We start from the raw sequence: 13,444 nt of genomic DNA, 5'->3' as shown, positions 1-13,444 counted from the left end.
CGTTGAGAGGCATATTTTGAGTTTAACGTTTAGAGGCAGAAAAAAAAAAACCTTCTGATTCGCGTTTCTGATTGGAGCTTGGAAGCAGAAAAACAAGCAAAACTCTGCTAAACTCATCTAAACTTTGTACAAAAAATGTTCTATATGAGCGTTTTTTACTCCAGAAAGAACAGACGGTTTTTTTAAGCCCAGTGTGCATGGAGCCTTAGAAGTCAAGACTCCCCCACCCTGCCTTACATCAATTGCACCCCCCTTACCCTGGGTTGATGCCATGAAGAAGCTGGAGGGGGGAACTGGGAAGCAGAAAATGCAGGATTTGGAGGAGGACCACAGGAGGTCTGGAGTCAGTCTGCTGAATGCTGAGGCTGGGTGGGGTGGGGGTGGGGGGTAGAGACAAGGTTGTGCTATGGCTGCATAGAGAGGTGCAGGATCTGTAGGACGAGTTCTGTCATCCTCTCTGCTGCCATCTGCTGAGAAGGCAGAGAAGAGGGGGGCGCTGTGACTGCAGGAGAGGTGCGAGGGCCACATAAAATGTCTTATTGGGCCACAGTTTGAAACGTGTGATCCAATATTTTAAAGCAAGCCTAAAAAACGCCTTACAACCACACATACTCAGTGCTTGTTAAATGACACAAATTTGAAACGAACACAGCCAAGCTTTGCTATGCAAAGGTTTTCATATCTTGGTTAAAATTGCAGTTTAGTTGAAGAAAAGAAAAACCATCCCATCTAGGTCAGCAGTATATATATATCACATTTTTTTTTTTTTACAAATTTATTTCAGATCCTTACCTTCTGTTCTGTAGATATTGAAAATTGGCTGAAAATGCATGCTAAATCACATAGCCGCTACTTTAGACATGTAGCAATGATTGCAAATATGTTATAGGTTAAAATCTTATTACAGGGATGTTTGTAACTTTAGCAAATCTGTAAACCCAACGTTTCATATGATATGTGCCTGCTGTACCATGTACTTGTATGACAAAATATCCTGTTCTCTTTTTATTGCTTCCCTTGTGTGAAATCCCTGGTGTTCCTCTGCTTTCCTAATAAACACTGACCTCACTAGGCATGAGAGCAGAGCTAGCTGTGCTGAGAACTAAGCCTGCTCTTCTCCAATAATAAGACTTGTGCTGACATGCTGCCCCCCCCCTCTGTATAGCCAGTCACCGGAAAGGCTGGTGTGCTGCTGCTTCTCCTCCCCAGCTCTCTGGGCTGCTTATGCAGCTCAGAAAAGAGGGTGTTCACTTATAAGAAACAGGTATTTATAATGTTTTTATATGTATACACAAATGTTTTTCCTTTCATATTTTTTAAACTCTGTGGGTTGTTTTACAAGATGAGGGGGCTTGTAAATACTCACATATACTTTAAGTTCCATGCAGATTTTTGGAAATAGCCTTTAGCCACCTACAAGAGCAGGGGGATGGGAACTTGGGAAAACTTGTACACAAACTGAATATTTGCAAGGAATTAAAATGAGGATTTACTTGGAGGTTTGCAAAATCATAGCTTACTGCAGAATGAAATGAAAAGGCTTGTGTAGCTCATACAGTTGGTGAAACCAATATAATATTGTCATATTATAGAGCAATAGTATAAAATGAACTTGCTTATAAGGGGATTCAAGGAGATAGGCAGTTACTCTAGGAGAGCTGGACAAGGCCGTAGAAGGTCCTTAACCCAGCAGCAGTACCGGTATCTGCTCCTTTGTGCAAGAAGGGACAGGATGAGCACTGCCAAAGTCCTACAAAATTACCTCCAGCAGGCCACTGGTGTGAATGTCTCTGACCAATCAGAAACAGATTTCATGAGGGTGGCCTGAGGGCCAGACTTCCTTTAGTGAGCCCTGCGCTCACTGCCGGCACTGTGGAGCTTGATTGGCATTTGGCAGGTCTGCCACTGGCACCCTGTACTTTTTACAGATGAGAGCAGGATCAACCTGAGCACATGTGACAGACGTGAAAGGGTCTGTAGAAGCCGTGGAGAACGTTATGCTGCCTGTAACATCATTCAGCATGACTGGTTTGTTGGTGGGTCAGTGATGGTCTGGGGTGGCATATCCATTGAGGGTCCACAGACCTCTACATGCTAGACCAGTGTTTCTCAACCGGGGTTTTGCTGAACCCTAGGGTTCCGCAAGAAGTCCCCAGGGGTTCCGCTGCGATCTACCCATCAATCACAGACAGCTGACGGGTAGATCGTGTCTCCGTTAACACAGGTAGAGTAGCGCAGGAAGCGCCTGTAAAAAGTTCACTTTCATATCGCGCTACTCCCCGCCGGCCCCTCCTTTCCACCCCAACAGCTTGTGACTTCACCTGGGATAGACGAGAAGAGAGGAGGAGCCAATGGAGAGCAACGCAATATGAAAGAGAAGACTTATTCCAGCCGATTTCCACGCTGCTCTGCACTTGAAATGGCTACAACAGGGTACCCCATGCCCTGCTGTGAGTGTGAGCTTATGTGCCCTGTGACCTGCCCCCTGCCCTGTTATGTGCCCTGAGATGTGCAATGTGCCCCATGCCCTGTGATGTGCCCCAGGCCCTGTCATATGCCCCATTCCCTGCCATGTATCCTGTGATGTGCCCCATGCTCTGCCTTGTGCCCCATGCCCTGCCATGTGCCCTGTGATGTGCCCCATGCCCTTCCATGTGCCCTGGGATGTCCCCAATAACCTGCCATGTGCCCTGTGATGTGCCAATGCCCTGCCGTGTGCTTGTGATGTGCCAGTGCCCTGCTGTGTGCCTGTGATGTGCCAATACCCTGCTGTGTGCCTGCAATGTGCCCTATGCCCTGCCGTGTGTCTGTGATGTGCTCTGCCGTGTGCCCCATGCCCTGCCATGTGCTGCTGTGAGCTCCATAATGTGCCCTGCTGTGAGCCCCATAATGTGCCCTATGTCTTGCTGTGTGCCCCATGATGTGCTCCATTTTCTGCTGTTTGGTCCACGATATTCCCCATTTTCTGCTGTGTGCTCCATGATGTGCCCCATTTTCTGTTGTGTGCCCCTTGATGTGTACTGCTGTGAGTCCCATAATGTGCCCTGTGTCCTGCTGTTTGTCCCTTAATGTGCCCAATGCCCTGCTGTGAGCCCTGTAATATGCCACATGCCCTGCTGTGTGTCCCTTGATGTGCCCCATGTTCTGTATTGTGCCCTGCTGTATGCCCCTTGTGCCCCATGTTCTGCTGTGTGCCTTTTGATGTACCCCATGTTCTGCTGTGTGTCCCTTGATGTGTCCTGCTGTGTGTCTCTTAATGTGCTCCGTGCCCTTCTGTGAGCCCTGTATTGTGCCCCATGCCCTGCTGTGAGCCCTGTAATGTAACCTGCTGTGTATCCCTTGATGTGCCCCATGTTCTGCTGTGTGCCTTATAATGTGCCCTGCTGTCCCCCCTGTATTGTGTCCTGACCTCCTGTGCTCTGCCCCCTCTACATTTCAGGGGTTCCCCGAGATCTCAGACTTTTTGCCAGGGGTTCCCCGACGGTAAAAAGGTTGAGAAACACTGGGCTAGACAATGGCACCCTGACTGCCATTAGGCATCGGGATGAAATCCTTGGACCCGTTGTCAAACCCTACACTGGAGTAGTGGGTCTTGGGTTCCTTCTGGTGCACCCCAACACCCATCTCATGTGGCGAGAGTATGCAACCAATTCCTGGAGGATGATGGAATTGAAATAATTGAATGGCCCCCACGCTCACCTGACCTAAATCCAATAGAACACCTCTGGGACATGTTTCGGTCCATCCAAGGCCGCCATGTTGCACCTCAGTCTGTTCAGGAGCTCAGTGATGTCCTGGTCCAGATCTGGGAGGAAATGCCCTAGGACTCATTAGGAGAATGCCCCGACGTTGTCAGGCATCCATACAAGCACTTGGGGGCCATACTAACTACCGAGGACCATTTTGAGTTGATGCAATGAAATTTTAGCAAAATGGACTAGCCTGCTGCATCATTTTTTCATTTTGATTTTCGGGATGTCTTTGAATTCAGCCCTCTGTAGGTTGATAATTTTCATTTCCACCAAACGATGTGGCATCCTTTTGTTCCTAACACATTACCCAGTGCATATCCGTATACATATCCAGCATTAAATTTTTCCCATTGAGATCTGATGTCTTTTCAAAGTGTTCCTTTAATTTTTTTTAGCAGTGTATTTTATTAGGACTTTATGGGATAGACCAGGGATCCTCAAACTACAGCCCTCCAGCTGTTGCGGAACTACACATCCCATGAGGCATTGTAAAACTCTGACATTCACAGACATGACTAGGCATGATGGGAATTGTAGTTTCTAAACAACTGGAGGGCCGTAGTTTGAAGACCCCTGTGATAGACCAACACAATGTAGCACATAATTGTGAAGTGGAAGGAAAAATGAAAAAAAGTTTTCCAATTTTATTACAAATAAATATGTGAAAAGTGTGGCGTGCATTTGTATTCAGCCCCCTTTACTCTGATACCCCTAACTAAAATCTAGTGAAACCAATTGCCTCCAGATGTCACCTAATTAGTAAATAGAGGCCATCTGTGTGTAATTTAATCTCAGTATAAATACAACTGTTCTGTGAAGTCCTCAGAGGTTTGTTAGAGAACCTTAGTGAACAAACAGCATCATGAAGGCCAAGAAACACACCAGACAGGTCAGGGATAAAGTTGTGGAGAAGTTTAAAGCAGGGTTAGGTTATGAAAAAATATAGCTGCGTTTTGTAAATGTGTTTAGACACAAAGTGCTTGGGCATTCATTCATTCCATTGGCCAGATTCTGTGGGAATGTTCTGGCTCTGTGCTGCTTTTTTTTAATTGGATTTTCAAAACCAGATCAGCGTTGTACATGAAATGTCAAGCTCTTCGGATCTTATCAGTAGATTCGCAAAGGACCAGCTGATTAAGTAGCTATAAGTTGGGGGACTTCTGATGTTTGGACAGGATACGGATGGATCAGTTTTCAAGTTCAGTTTGGGAAGTAGAGAGCCCCTTAAAGGGATCAGCTCAGTAATCTGAATTGCCCTACATTCTCCTAAGTAACCCTTAGGGAGACTAAACTCTTAATTTCACTTGATTTATAGAACGTACCAGTCCTGTAAGCTGCTGCCACCTAGTGGCTGACTTGTCCTTAAAGCCTCTCCTAGCTATTGTATGAAGACGTTTCTCTAGCAGCGAGATCCTATTCATGTGTGAATGCAGCGGAAAGGCAATGTTTACCCTGTGAATGGGTGTTGAATGCTAGAACATGTGATTGCCTGGAGGTTTTCTCTAATGATTCACGTTTTGCAGTTTTACATTATCCTCAGACGCAGTGCTGTATAATAGCACCCAAACACTAATGTTTTTGCAGCAAATTTTAATTAAAGTCTGTCAGTGGATGCACTCTGGGATTAAAGAATGTTTTTCTGAGTGCTTCTAGCTGCTTTATATTTTCTTATGAAGCCTTTTAAATGGAACCTGAAAAAATAACCTGCTTATTTTCACTCATGTTTTCAGGAGGACACAATGGAAGTGGAAGAGTTTTTGAAAGAAGCTTCTGTGATGAAGGAGGTTAAACACCCCAACCTGGTGCAATTGCTGGGTATGTAAACTGGATATACATTCTTTCTTTTAAAAAAGCAATCTCCTTTTCTTTTCTTTTTTTTTTTTTTCCCGCACTCTTACGGGTAAGATGGATCTGTCGTTAAGATTCACATTTCAGAGAACTGCATATGCATTGACTAAAGCAGGAATTTTGTGACTTTAAATGAGGCTGTAGACATTGTGGAGGTAAACTGAATGGGGGTACATGTTTATTAATCATAGAAAAATGCATAATACATCTCAATAACAGAAACCACATGAAGGAAAAACATTATAATAACTATAATTCCATATGTATTCACACACATAAATATGCGCGCATGCAATATAGGCATCAAGGGTACAACAGTGTATAACAACCAGGTGCCACATAGTGGTCTGAATTGATAGATTAATACATTCAATGAGTTTATACATTTAAACATGTATCATCTGAGCAGCATTGCGAAGGAAATAGAATATTAAAAAACCAGTGGAACCATGATTAGTTGGAAATTGATGTTTAAAATTGAATGATTGGGTAAGTGCATATATCTGCATCCCTATTGCCCGACGCGTTTCGTGTATGAAACACTCATCGGGCGGATGCTCTGGGATATATGGAGTCAATGCGATAAGATATGGTGAGTATGGAGCCAAGGCCAGAAAAAAAGTCTGTCATGGGAGCTGAGGTAGTATAGAGCCGCATGCTGGCGGGGCACACAGAGCTCCCCCAGGGACACAGGACACAGATTGCTGATATTCCTAATAGGACCAGGTGATAGACCAATGGTGACTGCCAAAGGGAGTCTTACGGTAGCGTCCTTGGATCCCAAAGAGAAGGAAAGTAAGGTGTTGTGGTGAGGTATAGCGTCTTCAAGTTATATATATATATATATATACAAATTATATGTACCCTGGTGTGTTACTGAGCAAAAGGGCCTCTGCATGGGCCCTAGCATTTACAGGGAGGCAGTTCTGACCAGGCCTGTTAGATTGCAGAATACACTGGGCAGTGTGGCCAGACTCGGCTGCCAGTTGGACTTTGCAGTCATATGTAGTAAAAGCTACAAATGCTATAGCAGAAAAGTGGAGGTAACACTAGGAAAATGAAGGTTTTTTACCCCAATGTCTATCTAGTTGTGCTTTCAGGTGGTGCATCTATCTGTTATAAAGGTAACAATTTGTAATGTGATTGTCATAATCTACAGCAAAAGTATAAAATGAACTTGGTTATAAGGGGTTAGTAGCTTTCTGTTTTTTTTATTGATTAGTTACCATGGGCAGGATCTTCAATTTTTTGCATTGATTTTCTGTTATCCATTTTTAATGCATCAGCCCCATAATGTCCATTAGTACTGTGGTTCATGAATTGTGCTGTTCATTCCTGAACTTGCTAATATCAGGAGCTCCCATAATGCCATTTAGAGATTTCCCAGCATATTGGTAATCGTGGGATTATTCAGCAGTAGCCCCTCTCATTTTTCTTCATAGGAATGGGAAGTGTCATTATACTATGCAGTATGTTCTGTGTGCGTTTAGCTGTTGTGGGGGAAAGGAGTCTCGACAGATCCGGGATGGTCTCCCATCATGTGTTTCTCCACTAAAGGCTATGCTTCCTGCTCTATACAACTACTTAAGTTTACTCTCCTGTCCTTTTATACAGTATGTATACGTGTGTAATGTAAATGTATTTATATATGTATATATAAAAAAAGATATAGATATATATATATATATATATATATATATATATATATATATATATATATATATATATATATATATATATATATATATATAGTGTGACAACCAAAAACAAATGTATTTTATTGGGGTTTTATGTGATAGACCAACAAAAAGTGGAACATAGTTGTGAAGTGGAACGAAAATGATAAATGGTTTTCAAAATGTTTTACAAATATCTGAAAAGTGTGCCATTCATTTGTATTCAGCCCCCTTTACTCTGATACCCCTAACTAAAATCTAATGGAACCAATTGCCTTCAGAAGTCACCTAATTAGTAAATAGAGTGCACCTGTGTGTAATTTAATCTCAGTATAAATACAGCTGTTCTGTGAAGCCCTCAGAGGTTTGTTAGAGAACCTTAGTGAACAAACAGCATCGTGAAGGCCAAGGAACACACCAGACAGGTCAGGGATTATGTTGTGGAGAAGTTTAAAGCAGGGTTAGGTTATAAAAAATATCCCAAGCTTTGAACATCTCACGGAGGACTGTTCAATCCATCATCCAAAAATGGAAAGAATATGGCACAGCTGCAAACCTACCAAGGCATGGTCGTCCACCTAAACTGACAGGCCGGGCAAGGAGACCTTTAATCAGAGAAGCAGCCAAGAGGCCCATGGTAACTCTGGAGGAGATGCAGAGATCCACAGCTCAGGTGGGAGAATCTGTCCACAGGACAACTATTAGTTGTGCACTCCACAAATCTGACCTTTATAGAAGAGTGGCAAGAAGAAAGACAAGAAGACGTTGTTGAAAGAAATCCATAAGAAGTCCTGTTTGCAATTTGCAAGAAGCCATGTGGGGGACACACCAAACATGTGGAAGAAGATGCTCTGGTCAGCCAAAATTGAACTACTTTGCCTAAAAGCAAAATGCTTATGTGTGGCAGAAAACTAACACTCGCCAAATAGTTGCCTGTGTGTCCTCCGCCGGCTTGCCTGCCTGCTGCCACATATCTTACTTTTCTTGCTGTATTAAGCTGAAGCACCCAGCCAGCTCTAGTACCTCCCTGCGCACTGTAGGTGGCTCCGCCTCTCTCACATGCAGGGAGAGCATCCAGTGGGGGTGTCGGCATCTTCACTGCACCCTAGGCACCTGCCTTTCCCTTCTCCGTTGGGAGACAAGCTGTCAGTTGTAAATACAGAAGCCAAACTTCTGTGTTTACAAGTAATAGTGGTGAACAGGAAGTAGAGGGCCTGAGCCAGAGGTGAGTTCCACTAAGTTCCAGCTGAAATAAACCCCTGTGTATATATATATGTTTGTGTGTGTGTGTGTGTATATATGATATATAGATACATACATTGTTAACAATGACACTGAACCATCAGATCTCATTGTTCAAGATATATTTTACTCTACCCTGCTTTGTTCCAGGGGTTTGCACACGGGAGCCCCCATTTTACATCATCACGGAGTTCATGACATACGGTAACCTCCTGGACTACCTGCGGGACTGCAATCGGCAGGAGGTGACAGCTGTGGTGCTGCTCCATATGGCGACTCAGATCTCATCTGCTATGGAGTATTTAGAGAAGAAGAACTTCATTCACAGGTGGGTAGCCAAGAAATCTGTTTCCTTCTTTGGGATGGACATATAGAGGAGCTCTGCTCTAAAGGAAAGGGACGTTTTAAAAAAGATCACTACTGAATTCATTGATTACATTTAGCGCTCTTACCACCCTCCTCTGCAGCGGGAAGGCATAAAAGGTTTGGCGTCTGCACTGACCCCTTTTAGTGCATCTTGCTTTATGACAGTACAGCTTTAAGCTGGATAGAGGTTTTTTTTGTTGTTTGGCAGTGTGTAACTCCTCTCCAAGTCAAACTCTCAGTAAACAGCATCCAGATTTCCAAAAATAATTTTTGATGATTTAAATTGCATCTCTAGCTAAAACTTTTGGTTTTGGTGGTGTGGAAATCTCCACACAGATGAAAAAGAAATGCCTAACGGGCTGCTTTATCCAAATCTTGGTAAAACATTTTGGCTAGAAGTTAAAGGCGAAGTATAGCCAAAGCTATTTTGGTTATACTTCTCCTGGGGATCAAAGGAGTGCAGTTCGTTCTGCACTCCTGTGACCTGTTTTCAGCTGAAGTCACAGAGCTGGTCCAGGCTCAGGAAAGATCCTAACTTTATAGTCGGGATTCGCCCAGATGCCTGGACCTGCAGCTGGTTCAGCCTCTCAGCGAGCAGCTGGGAACCTGAGCCAGCCGCTCCCTCCACAGCCCAGCACTCTATTAAGAGCTTGAGGGGCAGAGCAGAGAGCCGGTGACTGACAGACTATGGTCCTCTGTTCACTGGAGGCTGAGAACTGAGTGATCAGCTGTGTTTGAGTTCTTGACTCTCAGTCTTTTGCCCCGTACACACGATCAGACATTCCGACAACAAAATCCATGGATTTTTTCCGACGGATGTTGGTTCAAACTTGTCTTGCATACACACGGTCACACAAATCTTGTTGGAAATTCCGAACATCAAGAACGCGGTGACATACAACACGTACGACGACCCGAGAAAAAGGAAGTGCAATAGCCAGTGCAGCACTTCTGTTTGATTCCGAGCATGCGTGGAACTTTGTGTGTCGGAATTGTGTACACACGATCGGAATTTACGACAACGGATTTTGTTGTGGGAAAATTTGAGATCCAGATCTCAAATTTTGTGTGACTGAAATTCCAATAAAAAATGTCCGGAGCCTACATACGGTCGGAATTTCCGACAACAAGCTCCCATCAAACATTTTCCGTCAGAAAATTCGACCGTGTGTACAGGGCATTAGAGCGGGCGGGGGACTGTCCGATGCTGCATCCATCTAGGTGTTGCTTTTTAAAAGAACAAGCTCCCTTTCAGATGTATCGGTTTACAAGGATGAGACAAACCATTTAACCTTGACAGGGATGCTTACAATTATCAGCTTTTATTTATTCATGTAAAACCTTTATCCCAAAAGAAAAAAAAAACTGTTTGATGTAACTGATTATAAAGTGTGAGCTGGAATTTGGCTTTAATTTGTTAGTGTATCTAAATCTGCTAGTACATCTAACACTCCCCTCCCCAGACTAACAGTGCTGCTGTCTGCTGTGCCCCCTGTATAGAGAAGGAGAAACGTATGTTCCCCAATCATCTCTCTGGTGTAGGAAAGTGGAAATGACAAGTATTTTGCCATGGCCTTTTGTTTAACAACCAATCTCTTGGAGGGCGAGATCTGTAGTCTATTAGACCCCATATCTCTCCATGAAGAGGACCTGTCATAGCCCACGCTGTTACAAGGGATGTTGTTCATTTCTTTTGATAGTAATAAAATTGATTAAAGGGACCATGTATTTATAAAAAATAAAAAATTTAATAAAATTATAAAAAAAAGATTTTTACAGCGCCCCCCCCCCCCCCCCCCCCGTGAACTCATACATGGGTCCCACATGCATATGTAAACGGTGATTGCACCCCACATGTGATGTATTGCTGCCAACGTCAGAGTGAGAGCAGTAATTCTAGCACCAGAATTTTTGTATAACTTTAACTTTTTTTGTGTAGCAAATTTGGGTTTTAAAAATAGCTGCACAAATATTATGTGACATTAATAACAAAAAACACAATTTTATTCTCCAGGGCCTCAAGGGTGAGGGGAAAAGGTATTTTAACCCCTGCTGATTTTGTACGTTTGCCCACTGCCAAAGAATTAATCATTTTATAATTTTAATGGTAGGTTTATTTTAACAGTGAGAGACAAAATAACAAAAATATCCAGAAAAACTCATTTTAAAAAAATTATAAATTGATTTGCATTTTAATGAGTGAAATTCGTATTTGATACCCTATCAATCAGCAAGATTTGTGGCTCCCAGGTCTCTTCTGTCCAGGTAACGAGCTGAGATTAGGAGCACTCTCCTAAAGGGAGTGCAGGAGCACTCCACTTGTTACCTGTATAAAAGACATCTGTCCTCAGAAGCAATCAATCGGATTCTAATCTCTCCTCCATGGTCAAGAAACGATAAATCACAGCTCTAATACAATTGCCCCTCCTTGAATCAGCTGTCTCTGCAATGAGATGGCTATCAGCTCTGTTTGCAACAGTGGCATAGGAACAAAATATACTGGACAGCCACACTCCAAAAATCACCTTTTATTGCGTAAAAGAGACAAAATTCTAAGACATCCAGGTGAACATGTACCAACACGTACAGCAAACGCGTTTCACACCAGATGGTGCTTAATCATAGCTAAAGAATACACACTGGTGTGTGTGTGTGTATATATATATGTATATGTGTATTTGAAATGTATACAGTGGGGACGGTAAGTATTCAGACCCCCTTAAATTTTTCACTCTTTGTTATATTGCAGCCATTTGCTAAAATCATTTAAGTTCATTTTTTTTCCTCATTAATGTACACACAGCACCCAGAAAAACACAGAATTGACGTTTTTGCAGATTTATTAAAAAAGAAAAACTGAAATCTCACATGGTCCTAAGTATTCAGACCCTTTGCTCGGTATTTAGTAGAAGCACCCTTTTGATCTAATACAGCCATGAGTCTTTTTGGGAAAGATGCAGCAAGTTTTTCACACCTGGATTTGGGGATCCTCTGCCATTCCTCCTTGCAGATCCTCTCCAGTTCTGTCAGGTTGGATGGTAAACGTTGGTGGACAGCCATTTTTAGGTCTCTCCAGAGATGCTCAATTGGGTTTAAGTCAGGACTCTGGCTGGGCCATTCAAGAACAGTCAAGGAGTTGCTGTAAAGCCACTCCTTCGTTATTTTAGCTGTGTGCTTAGGGTCATTGTCTTGTTGGAAGGTAAACCTTCGGCCCAGTCTGAGGTCCTGAGCACTCTGGAGAAGGTTTTCACCCAGGATATCCCTGTACTTGGCCACATTCATCTTTCCCTTGATTGCAACCAGTCGTCCTGTCCCTGCAGCAGGGAAACACCCCCACAGCATGATGCTGCCACCACCATGCTTCACTGTTGGGACTGTATTGGACAGGTGATGAGCAGTGCCTGGTTTTCTCCACACATACCGCTTAGAATTAAGGCCAAAAAGTTCTATCTTGGTCTCATCAGACCAGATAATCTTATTTCTCACCACCTTGGAGCCCTCCAGGTGTTTTTTTTAGCAAATTCCATGCGGCCTTTCATGTGTCTTGCACTGAGTAGAGGCTTCTGTCTGGCCACTCTGCTATAAAGCCCCGACTGGTGGAGGGCTGCAGTGATGGTTGACTTTCTACAATATTCTCCCATCTCCCGACTGCATCTCTGGAGCTCAGCCACAGTGATCTTTGGCTTCTTTTTTACCTTTCTCACCAAGGGTCTTCTTCCCTGATATCTCAGTTTGGCCAGACGGTCAGCTCTAGGAAGGGTTCTGGTCGTCCCAAACATCTTCCATTTAAGGATTATGGAGGCCACTGTGCTCTTAAGAACCTTAAGTGCAGCAGAATTTTTTTTGCAACCGTGGCCAGATCTGTGCCTTGCCACAATTCTGTCTCTGAGCTCTTCAGACAGTTCCTTTGACCTCATGATTCTCATTTGCTCTGACATGCACTGTGAGCTGTAAGGTCTTATATAGACAGGTGTGTGGCTTTCCTAATCTAGTCCAATCAGTATAATCAAACACAGCTGGACTCAAATGAAGGTGTAGACCCGACCCATCTCAAGGATGATCAGAAGAAATGGACAGCACCTGCGTTAAATATGAGTGTCACAGTAAAGGGTCTGAATACTTAGGACCATGTGATATTTCAGTTTTTCTCTTTTGATATAACAAAAAGTGAAAACTTCGTGTCCCCACTGTATGTGCAATATAAAACTTGTATGCACTAAAATGAAAATATACATGCACGGACACATATACTAAAAAGAAGGAAGAGAGGGACATGACCCTCCTTCCAAATGCATAGGTGTCAGTTCATACAGCTCAAATGTTTCCTCCTAAATATTCTCCTTCTATATAATTACTCGCTTTACTGGCGTTGGGCTATTAGACTTCAACCACAATGTATCCACAAATTAAAAGGAATTTTTTTGATAAAATACAGATACTGAGAAAAACACAAAAATAAAAATAAATATGAAATATAATATAATAAGCATGTAGAAGATGTAGCAAAAAATAGTGAATATGGCGCTACAAAAATAACTCAATTCCCTGTTTTTAAGGAAG

General features: G+C 43.1%; 1 protein-coding gene across 4 annotated transcripts in view; it reads left to right on the top strand.

Moving 5' to 3' along the window:
• ABL1 (ABL proto-oncogene 1, non-receptor tyrosine kinase) overlaps positions 1 to 13,444 on the top strand; it is a 390,453-nt gene that overhangs the window by 303,826 nt on the left and 73,183 nt on the right. For all 4 annotated transcript variants that reach the window (XM_073600473.1, XM_073600472.1, XM_073600475.1 and 1 more), the window contains 2 exons: positions 5,483 to 5,567; positions 8,669 to 8,846. In XM_073600473.1, the coding sequence (XP_073456574.1) occupies positions 5,483 to 5,567; positions 8,669 to 8,846 (263 nt within the window). The remainder of the gene's footprint in view (positions 1 to 5,482; positions 5,568 to 8,668; positions 8,847 to 13,444) is intronic.

The sequence above is a fragment of the Aquarana catesbeiana genome, linkage group LG09, assembly GCF_042186555.1.
Source record: "Aquarana catesbeiana isolate 2022-GZ linkage group LG09, ASM4218655v1, whole genome shotgun sequence".
Classification (NCBI taxonomy): Eukaryota; Metazoa; Chordata; class Amphibia; order Anura; family Ranidae; genus Aquarana; species Aquarana catesbeiana.
Note: the sequence above shows the minus strand (reverse complement) of the source record. Positions and strands in the feature narration are given on the sequence as shown.